The 19093-nt window shown below is 43.1% G+C and overlaps 1 protein-coding gene across 1 annotated transcript in view; it reads left to right on the forward strand.

The window, feature by feature from the left end:
* The window catches only part of CUBN (cubilin), a 129128-nt gene that overhangs the window by 18377 nt on the left and 91658 nt on the right, over positions 1–19093 (forward strand). The window contains exons 11-22 of the mRNA XM_028750285.2: positions 1495–1616; positions 1733–1919; positions 3064–3176; positions 3956–4190; positions 5796–5977; positions 6788–6950; positions 7046–7236; positions 11451–11610; positions 13337–13515; positions 15403–15565; positions 15863–16079; positions 16879–17009. Of these exons, the coding sequence (XP_028606118.2) occupies positions 1495–1616; positions 1733–1919; positions 3064–3176; positions 3956–4190; positions 5796–5977; positions 6788–6950; positions 7046–7236; positions 11451–11610; positions 13337–13515; positions 15403–15565; positions 15863–16079; positions 16879–17009 (2043 nt within the window). The remainder of the gene's footprint in view (positions 1–1494; positions 1617–1732; positions 1920–3063; positions 3177–3955; positions 4191–5795; positions 5978–6787; positions 6951–7045; positions 7237–11450; positions 11611–13336; positions 13516–15402; positions 15566–15862; positions 16080–16878; positions 17010–19093) is intronic.

A 19093-nucleotide genomic window follows, 5' to 3' on the forward strand; every position in this document is an offset into this window, starting at 1 on the left:
CTGAGAATTAATGGGTATAATTTAAACAGAACTACCATTCGTCTCCCCAGAGTGGGGAGAACTATGTGCCTTCTCAGTATGCTGTCCTAGAGCTAACTTTATTATAATTTATACATGAGGATGATATCTAAAACAATGCCTAATATAATGACGTGCTTGATGCCTTTAAATATTTTGAAAGTTTTTAATTGTTCTTAAATATGTTTTTTATTCTATTTTTTAGTTTGATTTCACCACTTTGGTGTTTACTGCCTTGAGTTCTTTTGGAAGGATGGGATAGAAATTTAAATACTGATGTTGCTGCTGCTGCTGCTGCTGCTGCTACTAATACATGTACATTTTATGCAAATCTCTATCCATAATGCATTGTTCATGAGCACACTGTTGGACGAGAGGAGACCCCTCTCAGGTTAAGGGACCAATCACTACGGGGAGCTGAGTGCCTGTCAGCTCCCCACTTCAGTCTTCTGACTCCTTCCTCCTCTCCCTGGCATGGATGCCGGGCACTGGAGGCTTCACCAACATGTAGAGGGCAGAGATATGATGCCCCCTGAACTCCCCCAATACTTCAGTAAAATAACAAGCACAGACACTCTGATCCTGCACATCAGGAATTTCAATGCTTTGTAACTGAATCAGATTTTTAACTGGGGCTAATCCCTGTAAAAAAGGATTGAGTAAACAAGCCATTATATTTAGCCTAATAATTGAAATGGATTTTCCCCAAACATCACTACGCACTTAATCCCGATAACAGCTTTTGCTTGACTAAACAGCCAGAAAATATTGCCTACATCAAGGTTGTTGTTGTTGTTTTAAAAATAGGGCTTTTATTTTACTCTGTTGCTTAAATTGTTGTTGGTTACAGGCATTGCCATTTCTCTTGAGTGTATGGGTTTCAAACCAAGCTAGACTGACTTAAATCAGAGGGCTGCATCTTAAATTATTTGTAAGTCACAACTTAAAAAAACCAACTACAATGCATCGTTTGAAGATTTGGCTGCTGATAAAGCAGCCCTTGGGACGCAGGTGGCGCTGTGGGTAAAAGCCTCAGCGCCTAGGGCTTGCCAATCGGAAGGTTGGCGGTTCGAATCCCCGCGGCGGGGTGCGCTCCCGTTGCTCGGTCCCAGCGCCTGCCAACCTAGCAGTTCGAAAGCACCCCCGGGTGCAAGTAGATAAATAGGGACCACTTACTGGCGGGAAGGTAAACGGCGTTTCTGTGTGCTGCGCTGGCTCGCCAGATGCAGCTTGTCACGCTGGCCACGTGACCCGGAAGTGTTTCCGGACAGCACTGGCCCCCGGCCTCTTAAGTGAGATGGGCGCACAACCCTAGAGTCTGTTAAGACTGGCCCATACGGGCAGGGGTACCTTTACCTTTTAAAGCAGCCCTTTGAAACAGGGGTGTTCAACACGATTAATATCAAATTATGATGACATTCATAGCTTTGATTATTTTGCCTCTTCTTCTTCTTCTTCTTCTTCTTCTTCTTGCAGGCCTTTTGCCTAGTTGTATCTGCCCAGCTGGATACACTGGGAGTGGCTATGGCCCCAGTGGATGTGTTGCACTGAGCACTATCTGCCAAACGCAAAACCCTTGTCTAAATGGAGTGTGCCTTGTAAGTATTCATTGCTATGTTAAAAGCATACGGTGGTAGTAGTAGACTCATATGGTTATGGTAGTAGTAGACTCATATGTGTTTGGTCTCTCTTTTGTTTGGTTTCATGTCTGCAGACCACAGTCTCTGGCTACAACTGTGTGTGTCATCCTGGCTGGACGGGTGCCAACTGCACAGAAAACATTGACGAGTGCTCCAGCAATCCTTGCCAGCACGGAGGAAGTTGCACCGATGCGGTGAATGGCTACTCTTGTGAATGTACAAGCAGTTGGACTGGACCTCAATGCCAGACACCCCAACAAGGTAAGTGCACCATAAATGAACATTATAAGGCACTCAGAGATCCTAAACGGCAGGCCCTAGCAGCAGGATGTGGGTGCCTTGTGATCTGTGCCATTGTGGCAGTTTGTCTGAAGAAGGAAGCTGTTCTTTGATGCGCTATAGCTCCACCCACTGCAGGTGGTCAGAGGGTGGCATTGCAGCTGTCAACTTAGCAGCGATCAATGGGAAACAGAATTCCAACTAGTCCTTAAAGCTGCTTACCAGGACCTAGCTTCTTGTCCTGAGCAGCTTTCAGACTGCATCCCTGCTTGACCGCAAGGGTGCTGGGAACTGCTAGGTGATCCTTGTTCTTTTCACTGAGCTACAACTCTCACAATGGTTTAACAATCAATATCTCTTCCCAGGAAACTCTGGGAATTGTAGTTCTGTGAAGGGAATAAGCATCTCCTAACAACTCTCAGCACCCTTAAAGAACTTCAGCTCCCAGGATTCTTTTGGGGAAGCCATGACTGTTTAAAATGGTATAATAGTTCTTTAAATGTAAATAATAATAATAATAATAATAATAATAATAATAATAATAATAATTATTTATTTATACATACATACCCCACCCATCTGGCTGGGTTTCCCAGAATACTAAAAACACGATAAAACATCAAACAGTAAAAACTCTCCTAAACAGGGCTGCCTTCAGATGTCTTCTAAAAGTCAGGTAGTTGTTTATTTCTTTGATATCTGATGGGAGGGTGTTCCACAGGGTGGTTGCCACTATCAAGAAGGCCGTCTGCCTGGTTCCCTGTAACTTTACTTCTCACAGTGAGGGGACCTCCAGAAGGCCCTCGTAGCTGGACCTCAGTGTCCGGGCTGAGTGATGGGGGAGGAGATGCTCCTTCAGGTATACTGGACCAAAAGAGGCAATAGATATGTCACCTGTCTGGTATGTAAGTGGAGGGAATTCCAAAGGTCAGGTGCCACCACACCAAAGGCCCAATTTCTTCATTGTACAGAAGGGACCTGATATCTACAGGAGGTCTTCTCCTGCAGAGGGCAGTGATTAGTTGGGTAAGAGATGAGATGATCTTTTAGGTATCCTGATAGGTATTTCTCATTTCCTTCAAGGAACTGCTGATATTAACTTACTTACTCTTTTCCATACCTGCAGCATGTGGTGGATCACTTTCAGGCCTGTCGGGCTCATTCAGCTACCTTAATCACAGTGAGCAATATAATCAGCCGGTCAGCTGCGCCTGGGTGGTTCGGACTACAAACGACAAGGTAAGAGCTGCACAACCTGGGGGTGAAAGGGCACAACAGCAAAAAATCTTAGGGCAAGGGAGTCCAGAAGGTAGATCTTTGGGTGGAAGTAGATTGGCAAGGATTCCTGACTCTTTGTTGTTTAACAATGGCAGCAAGAAAATGACTACCCCACCCCAAATTATGAAGAAAACTGGGGCAGTGGGGGAACCAGAAGCAGATGTTTATGAAGATGGCATCTTAGTTCTGTTCTGTTGTTTCTTGGCTTTATTCTGAGGGTCTTTCTTTTTCACCTGGGTCTGGTTCATGTCTCCTGGAGTTCTAGTATAAATCAATGTAGATTCTCCAAGCCTGAGACCTGACCAGTCCTGTCTTTGGGAAATTTAAAGCAGTGGTGGGGAATGTTCAGTCTGGGGACTCCCAAGCTTCTGGGAGGAATTCAGTGTCCCTGTTGAAATGGGATAATATGAAATCCAGAATAGCTATCAGGTTACCAAAATAGTTTGGAGCGTCTGGTATTAGATTCCCTGGTCAACTTCTGTGTATATCCACCTCTTTATCTCTTCCTTTGACCTTTCGCAATAGCTAATCCTTCTGCCTGCTCTGGGGTTTGTCAGGAAATTATATAGAGCACCTCCAGATGTTCTGGCAAACATATGACTGTGTGGACAGGTGTGCTATCTAATCTGCACAGTGTAACTGTATAAACAATATCTAATCATCCTTCAGCCGAGGCTCTCATAGTCCACGGATAGAAAAAACAAGCAAATTAAATGAATCTCTCTGTTCTTTCCTGCTAGATCCTGCGGATCACATTTCCAGTCTTCCAGCTGGAGGAGAGTATCAGCTGCAGGTCAGGCTTTCTCCAGATTCACGATGGAGAGTCTGCTTCAGCAAACACACTGGGGAAATATTGTGGATCTTCTCCCCCAGCACAGCTTTTCAGCAGCCATAACTCTTTGTATTTCTGGCTCCACTCTGACCACATGATGAATGCACGAGGGTTTACAGTTCATTGGGAGTCCCGGCAGCCGGGTAAGATGGTGGTGCATGCAAACAGATAAGACTGTGCCCGCAACACTAGGGCATTAATGCAGATGGGAGTCAGTTTTCCCATGTGTGTGTTTGTGTGCCCTTTCAATTGTATGTCTCTGGAATCTGCCTTGAGGTTTCCCTACCACATTACTGAGCATTGCTTAATGAGATGCATGTGCTGAGTGTTGTTCTTCCCTCCCCTCAATTAGTACTTCCCCACTCTACGAGTTCGGGAAACCTAAAGTCTGTTGTGGGCATGTGTGCAGCTATTTATTTAGCTGTGCACGTAGACATATATATTTAAAATTAAAAAAATAAAGGTGTTTTTTTAAACACAGGTTTTTTAATGTACCAACACACAACGCACTTCATTGCAATCCAGAGTTCAGTAACATGTAGCTTTATATTGGATTTACTTTCTTTATCAGGTTATCCCTGAATTGGGAAAATCCACATTTAATGCTGGGGAAGTCCAGGCTGCCAGTTAGATAAGAAGCATGGCATTCAGGCAATGCTGGGGGTGGCGTGGGGATTAAGACACATGCAGCTTTAAAACTGCATTAAACTCCTGTGTGGATGAGCCCTGAATGAAGCAGAGCTGAAGACAGCAGTCCACATTTTGAAAACGTTTGTTTTAAAATAGGTTTGTTGTTGTTTTTTGTAAAGCTAGTTATGTTCACAGCTGAACAGTTTACTAATTCCAAGCAAAATGCATAGCTTCTAATTCTGCTGCTTTAGAAAAACGTCGCATATTATGCATTCCCTGTTCGGAAATAACATGGAAGCCTTGTGTGTGTCATATATGATTGACACATGTGTTATTCTATGCCTATAAGCTGAATATGAAATGAAGAGTGATGTCGCTTGGTTTATATTGGAATGGGCAGCAGTGCATAGGTGTTTTCTTTAAAAAACAACAAAAAACAACCCACAAGCTAGTGATGTCATTGAGAGTACTCTGGGTGTCTATGACCCTGGGACATTTCACTTCTCAGGGTATTTGAGTGCTTACTAAGGATTTCAGGCACCCTCAAAAATCATATGCCCCAGAGCTTATTCTGCTAGCTACAATGCCATCTCAGGTTGGTGCAAGAAGTCTTGAGATGTCTGGTTTTCAGGGCACATGACTTGTGGTTAGTGTGGCCACATATTTATCACTGAAGAAAGAGGAAATACGCCACTATGTTCCACCCAAAAAAGAGGACATATGAGGACACAAATGTGCAGGGAAAAGAATGCCTGTGCTAATTTCCATTTCTAGATGCAAATTTACCAACAATTAGCAAATTTAGTGACACAGGTCACTTGGTCACTGTCTTCCCCACCTGGTGAGATGAATAGAAATGTGATTCAACTCCCTAGAGAGAGAAAGATGGTGACCTGTGTGACTGCTGTCAATCAAGGGACAGCATCCAGGGCCCTGCTCTCAATACGCTTCTGGTACTTTACCTTGAAACAGACAGCTGTTCAAACAGAGGGCACGTTCAAAGAGAGGACTGCCCTCTCACAAATAGAGGGCTGTCTGTTTCAAAGTAGGACAAGTGGCTTTTCTCCCTGGGGTGAAAATGTAAATAAGAACCCCCCATTTTTCTGTCTCCCCCTTAGTGTGTGGTGGTGACCTGACTGGTACTTATGGCTCAATTAATTCACCTGGCTATCCTGGTAACTACCCTCCCAACAAGGATTGCTACTGGATCATCTCAACCAATCCCAGCCTCCTCATCACGTTTGCTTTTGGCACACTGAGTCTTGAGCACCATGATAATTGCAGCCAGGACTACCTGGAGGTAAAATCTGTTAGAAGAAAAATGTTATTCATAACACATGCTGCTTTGGATAGAAGATTACTGGTGCAGTCCTATGCATTTCTACTCAGAAGTAAGTCCCACAGAGGTCCATGGGATTTACTTCCAGATAAGTGTGCATAAAATGGCAGTCGAAAACACTTAAAAATTAGAAACTTTGCCATATGTGGGGAGAGGTAATTCTCCTTGATAGGCCAGCATAATCCAATTTTAACCATTATTTAGTCAGAAACACCTGCATAAAGACTCCAGCGGTCCAGATAAGCAGCTTAAATAAATTTCAACTTCAAATACAGTCATACCTTGGTTTTCGAACAGCTTAGTTCTTGAACGTTTTGGCTCCCGAATGTCGCAAACCCAGAAGTGAGTGTTCCAGTTTGTGAACTATTTTTGGAAGCTGAATGTCCAACAGGGCTTCTGCAGCTTCTGATTGGCTGCAGGAGCTTCCTGCAGCCAATCAGAAGCTGTGCATTGGTTTTCGAACGTTTTGAAAGTCAAATGGACTTCTGGAATGGATTCCGTTCAACTTCCAAGGTACGACTGTAGATGCTAGACTGACAGCTCCCAGAATTCTTTGGGGGAAAGCCATGACTGTTTAAAGTCATAACATAGTGCTTTGAATGCATGGTGTGAATGTGGCCTTAGTCGTGCTTTTAGAGCAGACCCAAAAAATCAATGGGATTTAAATTAACTAGGTTTCATTGAGGCTACTATAAATTGGATTAAGTCCACCCCATAAAGTGCATGTGTGTGTGACATGATATCAATATGTGGATTGGTGCTTTTATTTAGATTCGAGATGGCCTCCTCCCTCAAGATCCCCTCCTTGGAAGATATTGCAGCTCTGTGTTGCCACCTCCTCTTCAAACCACTGGCCCATATGGCTTGGTTCACTTCCATTCCGATGGTTCTAATAGTGACAGAGGCTTCCATATCACATATACAACATCAACCGGTAGGTGTGTTTTTGCATACTGGGTCTACAGTTGCAGCTCTTCACAGGGCAAACAGATGCTGTTTTGAGTAACCTTTTCTTTTTCATCAATGCAGCGGATCCCAACTGTGGAGGAAACTATACAGGCAGCAGTGGGGTTATCATGTCCCCCTACTGGCCCAATCCTTACCTTAACAACAGGCAATGTATCTACATCATCCGACAACCACCTGGTGAAAAAATGATCCTCAATTTTACACACCTGGATCTGGACAGTCATCCTAGCTGCAACTGGAACTACGTTGAGGTGACTTTGATAGAATCATCAAATTGTAGAGTTGGAAGGTTGGCTTTGAGAGGAGGATGAGGAGGATGGGCCAAATGAGATGAGACATTTGTTAAAGATGTGACTGGATTCCCCTTCTTTTAACATCTATTTAAAAAAACAATTGTGGTGGGGATTATCCTGGTTTGGATGAGATTGTGGCATGCTGGAGGAGAGGTGGTTTATTCCTTTTCCCCTGCAATACTTTCCTGATGGAAATCAACCCTATCTGCACCATTAAGGAAGACCTTCCATGGGTACCTTAGGAGTTACTGGCCAGCAACCTTCTGGGTAACCCCTTCTCCCTCTGGTCCGTGGTCCTGATTTATTTTGAAGGGGCTCATGATACTTTAAAAAAGACATTGAAAGTGATAGGAGATCTATTCAAGCATCTCTAGAATGTCTCTGCACCAAAAAAATGGTGGAGAAGAGTTTCTAGCTTAGGATATGCAAGGAAATAGACATTCAACTTCATTAGGGTCCAAAAGCCACAGATGACAACAAGTTATGAGCAATCAAAAAAAGGCAAAGGTAGATCAGCACAGAAACATAACTATGATAAGACTGACTATCATCTCCGTATGATTGAGCGCTCAAATTGCAGTGTGCCAAATACAAGATAAGGATAAGCATTACTCAGTGAGCATAGCTGTTCATATGTTGGCCAACCCTTTCCCATATTTTGCTTTTTCATGGCTACAACTTCTAAGGGAGATACCCACCAGGGTATCTTTGGTTCTAAGAGCCATCGGTGATTCGCCTAAACCTTGTATAATGACTTCCTGATTATATGCTTCAGGAAGTCCTTACTTATGGCCACCTTATCATAAACTAGGTAGGCGTGCCAACCGTAGCGGTTGTTCCATCCTTCCAAATCTAGAATCTCTGTATTACTTAGCATGACCCAGTCTTTAATCCATCCTAAGCAAGCTGCATGATAATATAATTTCAAATCTGGGCAGCCAAGCACTTTTTATGTGTATGATTAACTTGAGCTTTTTCCTGAATATGAATTAGTTTATTAATATACTCTTATTCTAAAGTATATCCAAAAGAGTTGAGGTGGTCTTTAAAATAAAATAAAGACTTTAAATTCCAGCAAAAAAATCTAGAAGGGGTTTCCACATCTAGTTTCTATGTGGCATCAGGACAGCTGTTCAAAAACAGCAGTCAAAAATTTCCCCACGCTACTGAAAACCCCTCGCTTCAGGCTCTTTGGGTCTCAGCCATCATCAGGGGATCAGCTGACTCATTTGTCTTTATATAGCTTGAAACTTGCCTTTTGAGGGTAGAAAAATGAGAAAGGGTTCCTGTGGACTATCTTTAATATAAACTGAACTGTTATCTACAGCTTTGGCTTGTTGCTGTAATAACATTGCTCCTTCCTTCCTTCCTTCCTTTGACATTGGTTGGAACGAAGTGTAATTAATTTCCAAATCAGGGGGAAGCCTGGTGTGTAATGAAAACAGACAGCTTCTGTTTGTTTGGGCTCATAATTCCCTCCCCTAATTGCTGGCAAAACGGCAGTGAAATCCACTGCAACAAGAGGAACAAAACTGTTTCTGCCAGGCCCAATCACTTTGTGTTAATTCAGCAAAGCATTTACCTTGTTATTTGGCGATCAAATGCAGGAAGTGTAGCTTTGTTCTGATGTGTCTGCATTTCTTTGGCTACTCCTGGCACCCTGATTCCTTGCACATCCACTCAGCTGAGGAATGGAAGCACAGAACACTATAAAAAATGGCTAACAACCCAATACTGGAACTGCTCTAAAGCATCCTAACGAGAGGTGGGGAGATGTTTCTTGCTGCTGTTCTCCTTTCCATGAAAGTTCATTGAAAGGCTATTATGCAGGTCATGTAGGGCAGGCATCCCCAACCTTCGGCTCTCCAGATGTTTTGGCCTACAACTCCCATGATCCCTTGCTAACAGGACCAGTGGTCAGGGATGATGGGAATTGTAGTCCAAAACATCTGGAGGGCCAAAGGTTGGGGATGCCTGATGTAGGGTACCTCCAGACTGTCACTATTTTTCAAGAGAGGCTCAAGTGTGTATTGTCAATTTAGGTTTCTGCAATTAGATTTGATGCTCTGCCACCCACAGCAGAGCAAATCCACTTTAAAAAGAAACCCAGACTTTTTGCTGTTAGGAAAGTGATGCAGAAAGGCACTGAAAAGTTTGGCACAAACAAATGATTAATGGAAAGACATATAAACACCCCACAAATGAGATCGAGATGAGTGCTTGTTATCATATAACCTTCCCACAAACAAATCAGAATAAATGCTCGACAAAGACCAAATATAACCAGTGCTTTTTTTCAGCCAGAGCGTGCCGGCGCTATCAACAGCAAGTTATTTGTATGACACTTTTTATATATACCTCCCTATTTAGAGGGGAATCCCATGCACAAGTGCATGTAGTATGGATTATATTGTACATTGTGTGTACATGCCACTCTATATGGTGTACGCCAGCTTTTCTTAAGAGGCTTCTTCTTTCAGTTTCATTGTCACAGACACATTTAAATGCACTCCAGAAAGCTGTGTCTAATTGCAGCTCAGTATAATGGAGGCACACAGATGTTTCAGAAATGTGACACGGCATATTTTAAATTGAAAACACACAAGAACAGCCCTTAGTGCCTGGGATCACTAAGAAGATGGTGCTGCTCGGACATCTTACCGTGACAGCAGGATATTTTATGCAGAAAGGTCAATCTGATACTAGCCTAAGGATTAAAATTATACAGGTATGTCAGTCCCTGGCTATGCAGGACTTTATGGGTCACATTATACCAGCATGCTTAAAATAAATCAGAAATCTATTAACAGCTGTGAACTGAGATTAAGGTGGTTTATCCTTCCACCGTTTTCAGGTTGCATTCTACCCCAAGACAAAGGTTTAGCACATTTCCACTGGAGACTGGTCCATTAGTACAAATGTGGCATACACAAATGTGTGATTCTTTTTTTTTAATAGATTGCAGGCTTCTCCTGTGATACAGGATTTTGACATGGAGCAGGGGGCAGGAGCTTGAACTCTCTGCCCCATGCTGTTGCCTCAGTCTGGATCTATGTGCAGTTGGAGCAAGCGGAAGCTTTTCCCATTCCCACAACGCAAGTGGTGTATGTCCAGTCTGGATCAGAACCACAGTGTGGGGGTGAAGCATTAAAGCTCCTGTAACACCTTCCCCACCCCCCACCCCATCTCCCAGTAGTAGTTGTGCGCTCTGGATCCCTTCCCAATAGATTTATGTTTAGAAAGGCATACACACAATTACCAATCCCGTGGCTGCCATCACAGCTAGTTTAGCCCTGAGCGCACTAGGGCCAGATGAGGTCCTGTGTTATTGGTGTGTTCCAGTATTTTCCCTCCGTTCTCAACATTTCTTTCATTAAGGCTTTCATGGAGAGTGTGCCAGGGTGCAGGCCAGGGCTGGATTTAGGTTTGATGAGGCCCTAAGCTACTGATGGTAATGGGGCCCTTTATATGTCCAGCTGTCCTTTGCCAACAACAAATTGTCACTTTTTGTGTTCAATATATGCTATATGGTAATTTATGGACCTAATAGGTATCTAAAGCTATTTGCACATAACAAAATATGTATTTTATCAAAGTAATTGATATAGAAATGAGCAAACCAGTGATATTTTAGGGTGCAGGCTGGCAGGCGGGGCCCATTACTTACATCATAGGAGCCTACACAACACAAAACACTGTTGCTGTGTGTAGGTTTTATTTTATTTGTTTTTTATCTTATATTTTGGAAATGTACATCCAGGTGTTTTTTTCCTTTAATTTTTTTTGGGGCCCCCAAGAGAGTGGGGCCCTAAGCTATAGCTTGTTTAGCTTACACGTAAATCCGGCACTGGTGTAGGCATATCTAAAATAACACCATCTAACTTGTGGGTGGCTCCTCTAGCCACTAGAGACTTGTGAATGATTCAGAGGGACTAAGAGGAGGGGTTGCCAGATCTTTAACAGCTTACATGCAAAGATTAAAATCACCTTTCTACCTTCTTCAGCAGCCAATATAGGAGTCACCAGTTTGGTAAGCAGCAGGTGTGTTTGAATTCTGTTGTTTCTTGACCTGGAATTTGCATTGGTCTGGGGCGCACCCAGCCATTCCCTTGAAAACTTGGTTCTGGTTGATACTTACCTTTTAAGTGGTTTCATTTTCTTTTGTGGCCTAGGTCCGGGATGGTGACACTGAGATGGACCCCTTAATCAACAAGTTCTGTGGCAACAATACACTTCCTTCGGCTATCACTTCCCACGGCAACAACCTCTGGGTCAAGTTCAAGTCCGATACCTCAGTACAAAGATCTAGCTTCAGGGCTGTTTATGATGTCGGTAAGGGAAACGGTTTATAAATGTCGTGAGTCCTCACTTGGACCCAGGAGCAAATCAACTGAGCAAATTATTATCCCTTGCCTGTGCAACACCCACCTGTGGGGTGGGCCGTTATGTATTTTCTCCCATGGAACTCAGTGGTGTCTGTTGGTTTTTATAGGACTAGACACGAGAAAAACTCTGATGGAGCGAATTCAGGTTTCATTAGTCAATCTCTCTAAAGATTTATTAATCAATTCTAAAGTGAAATTCCATGGACAACCTGAGATGTGGTAAAGAGTTGTAGTTCAGTAGTAGAGCATATGCTTTTGCATGCAGAAGGGCCTAGGTCAGCGGTTCTCAACCTGTGGGTCCCCAGATGTTGCTGGACTACAACTCCCATCATCCCTAGCTAGCAAGACCAGAGCTCAGGGATGATGGGAGTTGTAGTCCAACAACATCTGGGCACCCACAGGTTGAGAACTGCTGGCCTAGGTCCAATTACTTGCATCTCCAAGTAGGACTGGGAATGACTTCTCCCTGAAGTCCTGGAGCTCCACTGCCAGCCAGGTAGGTCATATTGAGCTTAGTGGACCAATGGTCTGACTCAGTATAAGGCAGCTTCCTAGGTCAGTGTTTCCCAACCTTGTGCCTCCAGCTGTTTTTGGACTACAATTCCCATCATCCCTTGCCACTGGTCTTGCTAGTCAGGGATGATGGGAGTTGTAGTTCAAAAACAGCTGGAGGCACAAGGTTGGGAAACACTGTCCTAGGTTTCAGTTACTTTTAAATAAAGTTGATAGGGGAAAGAGAAGACATTACCAGGTTCTCACACATCACCATGATGGAGCACACTATGGACTTATAGTAGCTATAAGTATCCCAGGTAGGTCATAGCATTGTGATGGAACATGCAGTAGGACCCAGGTTTGATCTTTAGCAGGTCTAGGTAGAGTTTTCTCTCCAAAACCCTGGGGAGCCACTGCCAGTCAGTGTGTACAGTATTGAACTTGGATCAGTAGTTTTGTTTGGTTTGAACCAGGGTGGATTTGATTTAAATCAAATTGATTTAAATCGCAATATAAATCACTAGTCAGTAAGATTTGATTTAAATCATTATTATTTTTTTACAGAAAGACTCATCCTTGCTGGTATAATCTTAATATTTACAACCAGGTGAAGGTTTCATTTTTGGGATAATAAATTTTCAGAGTATTTTTTACAGTTATATAAAAAAAAATACTGATTTGGGTATACTATTAGAAATACATAGACAGATAATTATGAAATTATTGTGAGGTTTAATAAGTTAACTGTTTATATTTGGACAACTTTTCTGCTGTACTTTATTGTACTTTATTGGAAGAAGAAAATTTTCTTTAATTTAAACAATTTATTTAACTAAAACAATAACATTATAGCATATGTTTCCATGTTTGTTAACTGATGTGGTTAAACAAATTCTTAAAAAAAAAAACTTAGGCAGAGTTTTAGCATACATGAAAAAATTAAAACAAATCCTTTTCCCTGATGAATAGCCTTTGGACTATAATGTAACTTAAATAGAAAACTATCTTTAGAAAGAGTTTTCCTTCAAAAGCATTTTATTTTAAAAACCTGATTTAAATTTTTAAAAATCCGATTTAATTTTTTTTTTACAAAAAACCATTGATGTTTATCCACCTTGGTTTGAAACTGCTTCCTAGTATTATCAGTAGAATTACTAATGGTCCATTTCTATTGGCAGCCTGTGGAGGAGCTTTGTCCGGTGAAGGTGTCATCAGATCACCCTATTATACCAGGCCGTTGTCTCATTACAAGATCTGCGAGTGGATCATCTCTCAGCCAGAAGGCCATCGAGTGATTCTGAACTTCACTGACTTTCGGCTTCATAACATCAGCAGTTGTGAATTGGATTATGTTGAGGTGAAGTGTCTTTTTTAAAAAAAGAAAGAAACCCAAATATAAATGTTGGTTTATTGAGTTCAATTTTACCAATAGACTTAGATGTCAATTCTAAGTGTCAGTCCCTGTGAAACTGATGGGACTTTTATTCTGAGGAAACATATTTAGGGTTCAAATGAGGGAGGCAGAAGTGAAAGAGAGACAGAATAGAGTACTTTAAAGTTGGGTGAATCTGTCCATTTTCTGTTTTTATTTTTATTTTCCAACCTTAAATACAGCTCTCCATGTTTCCACATGTGTTTGCAATTATTTTGAAAGTCCTAATGAAAATTCATCAGTGAATTTCTCCTAAAATACACACGTTTCTGTGCAATTTGGCTTACAAAACACATCATTGCAAAACACCTTCCCGTAATGTAATGATTTTTTGGTATGTTGTTTTCATTATTATGTGCACTTTACTCCAGCACGTGCATTTTTGCACACGTTACTTGGATAGAGAAGTGCACTGCAAAATTTAGAGAAGGAGAGCCTCATTTCGGTTCTGTTATTGTTTTGGAAAGCATGGATTAAGTAGGGTCACCTTTAAGTGTGAAAAGAATAACATATTCCACTACAGTAGGACGCGGGTGGTGCTGTGGGTTAAACCACAGAGCCTAGGGCTTGCTGATCAGAAGCTCGGCGGTTCGAATCCCTGAGACAGGGTGAGCTCCCGTTGCTCAGTCCCAGCTCCTACCCATCTAGCAGTTCGAAAGCACGTCCAAGTGCAAGTAGATAAATAGGTACCGCTCCGGCGGGAAGGTAAACGGTGTTTTTGTGCCCTGCTCTGGTTTGCCAGAAGTGGCTTAGTCATGCTGGCCACATGACCCAGAAGCTGTACGCCGGCTCCCTCGGCCAATAAAGCAAGATGAGTGCCGCAACCCCAGAGTCATCCACGACTGGACCTAACTGTCAGGGGTCCCTTTACCTTTACCTTTACAGTAGCTGAAGAACCATTGCCCACGGGTAGAGAGCAATTTTGCATGCAGGAGGTCCTTGGTTCAATCCCTGAAATCTTCGAGTGAAACCCTGGAAAGCCACTCCCAATCAGTGTGTAGATGATGATGATGATAATTAATTTATTATTTATACCCCGCCCATCTGGCTGGGTTTCCCCAGCCACTCTGGGCAGCTCCCTTCAGATGTCTTCTAAAAGTCAGATAGTTGTTTATTTCCTTGATAACTGATGGGAGGGCGTTCCACAGGGCGGGTGTCACCACCGAGAAGACCCTCTGCCTGGTTCCCTGTAACCTCACAGTGAGGGAACCACCAGAAGGCCCTCAGTGCTGGACCTCAGTGTCTGGGCAGAATGATGGGGGGTAGAGATGCTCCTTTGAGTATACTGAGCCAAGGCTGTTTAGGGCAAGCATAGGCAAACTTGGCCCTCCAGATATTTTGGGACTACAATTCCCATCTTCCATAGCTAACAGGACCAGTGGTCAGGGATGATGGGAATTGTAGTCCGAAAACATCTGGAGGGCCGAGTTTGCCTATGCCTGCTTTAGGGCTTTATAGGTCAGGAACAACACTTTGAATTGTGCTTGGAAACGTACTGGGAGCCAATGTAGGTCTTTCAGGACTGATGTTATATGGTTTCGGCGGCCACAACCAGTCACCAGTCTAGATGTCACATTCTGGATTAGTTGTAGTTTCCGGGTCACCTTCAAAGGTAGCCCCACGTAGAGCACATTGCAGTAGTCCAAGCAAGAGATAACTAGAGCATGCCCCACCCTGGTGAGAGAGTCTGCAGGCAGGTAGGGTCTCAGACAGCTGCCCTGGACACATGGCCTGACTCTGTACAAGCCTGCTTCCTATGTATGCTTAATGTGGCAGCTATTTCACGAGTTCTGCACATTTGCCCCCTTGCAGGTCAAAGATGGAAACAATGTGAATGCTCCTTCCTTGGGGAAATACTGTGGTGAAACTGTGCCTTCAGTAATTCAATCTATGCGTAACAATCTATATATCAAATTCAGAGCTGCTTCTGCTGAAAACCTTGGCTTCCTAGCTGAATACAAGTCTTTGGATGCAGGTAAATGTTGCCTCCCTTCCCCCACTCTCTCTCCTTTTGACTCCCCGCCATTGTCACCAAATTACCTGGACTGATGTAATGAAAAGCAATTAAATTGTATAATTAAATGCACTATTTCTGGAGAAAGTACAGTCCTTACAAAGGGCTTAAATGCACAATGCAAATGCTTTTATATAAAGTTAGAAAGTTTTTAACAAAAAAGTATATTATAATCAAACTGCTTTAAGGATTTATTAACTGTCTCCATGGCTGCCTTGTGATGCCTTGATTTATACCCTGTTTTCCTCTGCGGTATAGCATGTGGAGGGACTCTCACAGAACCAAACGGTATCATCTCAAGTCCTGGCTACCCAACGATCTACCCGCATGGTGTCAGATGTGCATGGACCATCTTAGTTCAGCCTGGTTTCTTGATCCGTCTGACCTTTTCGTATTTCTACTTGGAATTTGATTACAACTGCAACAGAGACTACCTTGAAATCTATGACAACAGCACTATGACAACACTGGGGCGGTATGTATATATAAAATCTACAATCTGATACAGCAGGTGTGGGGAGCTTTTGGCTCTCCAGATGTTGCTCCCATCATCCCTTTGCCGTTGACAGTGTTTGCTAAGGTTGATGGGAGTTGCTATTCAGTAACTTCTGGAGGGCCAAAGGTTCCCAGCACCTGCCACACATGCTAATATGGAGGAATAAATCCTATAGAATTCAGTGCAACTTGTGAGTAAACAGGTATACGATTGCATTGTAAGTGTACTTGATGTAGCCTGCTATCACATCAAGCTGTTTTACAACCTTTTAAACCCTTCAGAGTGGCTGGGGCAACACAGATGGGCAGGGTACGAATTATACTGTCATCATCATAATCCGCTATCTAACTTTAATCAATACCCAGTCCTTTCTTTGTCATAACTTTGCCAGCCATCCTCTTTAAGGTATGGTAAAACAGAACAGTCCAATTTTTCTGCTCCTTATTACCTTGAAGGCTAGACTATTAGCTGAACATTTTAAAAATGTATGGAGGTGACTTACTTGATTGCACATTTTCCCACCAGAGGTTATTTTATATTTGTTTATTTATTGCATTTATATCTCGCCTTTCCCCCAAAGAGCTCAAGATGGTGCCCATGGTTCTTCCCCTCCCCGAATCCCCACAACGACCCAGTGAGGTAGGTTAGGCAGAGAGTTGGTGACTGGTCCAAGGTCACCCAGTGAGCTTTATGGCTAAGTAGGGATTTGAAAACAGGTCTCAAAAGGGGGTTGATCTAACAGGTCAGTTATATGCTATTTATAATTGTTTTGTCTCAGGTACTGTGGGAGGTCGGTCCCACCATCTATGACCAGCGGTAGCAACACGTTGATGTTATCTTTTGTGACAAACCGCAATATTGCCTCTGAAGGGTTCTCGGTTAATTATGTTTCCTTGAATTCATCTACAGGTACGCTTTGACAATCACTGTGTCCAGAACCGCTGTTCTTGTTAGGTTCCCTGAGGCTGGCTCCTTGGGAAGCAGATGCTGGGGTGGGTGGGGATGTGTTTGCCACGTAAGCTGCCCTGCAGCCCCTGATCCATCTTGCTGAGCTCAGGTGTGGAGTGGAGGTAGGTTTGGGACAAATAAGCTTCACACAGCAATCCAGTTGGCTAGTGTGCTTAACAGCTGGCAGTCCCACACAGGGAGGAATGCAGCATTCAAGCCTGGCTGTAACTAGTAAAGGTAAAGGGACCCCTGACCATTAGGTCCAGTTGTGGCCGACTCTGGGGTTGCGGCGCTCATCTCGCTTTACTAGCCGAGGGAGCTGGTGTACAGCTTGCGGGTCATGTGGCCAGCATGACTAAGCCGCTTCTGGCGAACCAGAGCAGGACACAGAAACACCGTTTACCTTCCCACCGGAGTGGTACCTATTTATCTACTTGCACTTTGACGTGCTTTTGAACTGCTAGGTTGGCAAGAGCAGGGACCGAGCAACGGGAACTCACCCCGTCGTGGGGATTCGAACCACCGACCTTCTGATTGGCAAGCCCTAGGCTCTGTGGTTTAACCCACAGCGCCACCCGCGTCCCTCTGGCTGTAACTAGCCCATGATTAATTGAGGCTTGCCTTCTCCCAACAGGGCTGCAGCTAGTGACTGATGATAATGTCAGACTGATGATAATGTCAAGAGGAGATCTTACTTAGTCCTTGGATTTTGAGTGAGCAAAGGCTGGCAATGAATGTCATGCCTGGCAAATGCATTCACTCCAAGCTGCAGAGGGATAAAGATTCAATTTGAAATGTCCGTGGCTGAATGTTTCTAAATGGGCTTGCTTTTGAACTTACCCACAAAGGGTCTTTGTTTGGACTCCTTCTTTTCTCCGAGTTGGTAAAATTAAGTCAGTTAATTATGTTACTCTGTGCCAGTACCAGCAGGATTTCAAGTGCTGAGATTTTCTTCCATTGTCTTCAAAAAAATAATAATAGAAGAAGATAGAGTATGTTCTGTAGGGGAGTGCAGGGTGAGTTGGAGGTTGCAAATATTAGGATAAAAGGACTCTCGGGGAAAGTAGCAAAACTCTTCTGACAGGGAGAGATCAAATTAAAAGAAAAATCATGCCCAATGCAAGACCCTTCATCTAGCTTTTAAAATTAGAATCTTGGCAAATAATGGATCTGAATTGTGTTTCTGGAGGAACAGGAGAGGGAAATGGCCCAGCTTTAATTTTCTGGGTTGCGCAATGTTGCATAAGAAAGAGACAACAAAATGGTTTTTAATCTTCCACTGGCTGTTTACACAGTTCAGCTTCCAGCAGCTTTTATTGCCCTTTCCATGAGAGCCAGCTTTGGACTGGCTTGGACTGGCAGGGATCAGAACCAGATGGGTCTAGCCATCTTCACACCCTGGCAGAGAAAGTTGTGCACAGCTACTCAGTACAATTTTACTCTCCCCTGGGCAAGCTGGAATTCATATACTGAAAATGGACGGAAGCACAAAGTTTCTCCTAATGGTTAATAAAAGCACCAAGACATCAGGCGATTTCCTGTTATTGACAAAGATCACCAACCCAAAACTTTGTGCGTGCACTATTTATAATTCACATGGATAGCATTTAATCTAGGAGCTGGATGCTGTGTTACTGAATAGGGTACCTCTGTTCCAGTTGGGAAATGAAAAAGGAAGAGTTACTGTAATAGTGTTGGACAAATTTACATGGAAGGACATTAGCCAAGCAGGATCTTTTAGTTTTATATTCATCTGTCTTTAATCTCCTCTGAACACTGTGCAGCTCTAAACAAAATAAGTGCACTAGGCATTAGGCAACCACATCATCGCTGCTTAGGTTTCAAGATCCATCCTCATTTACTGTGGAAGAACTGCACAGAAGAGATAATATTTAAATTTAGAGTTAATTGGTTTCTTCAAGAAGAGAGGAGAGAGAGAGAGAGAGAGAGAGAGAGAGAAGCACGTTTCCCCTTAACTATATGCACATGTTACTAGAAGGATAGCACATATTTTCACAAAAGACATTGTAATAGGAACTGCCCAC

This window comes from Podarcis muralis, chromosome 12, assembly GCF_964188315.1.
Source record: "Podarcis muralis chromosome 12, rPodMur119.hap1.1, whole genome shotgun sequence".
Lineage (NCBI taxonomy): Eukaryota > Metazoa > Chordata > Lepidosauria > Squamata > Lacertidae > Podarcis > Podarcis muralis.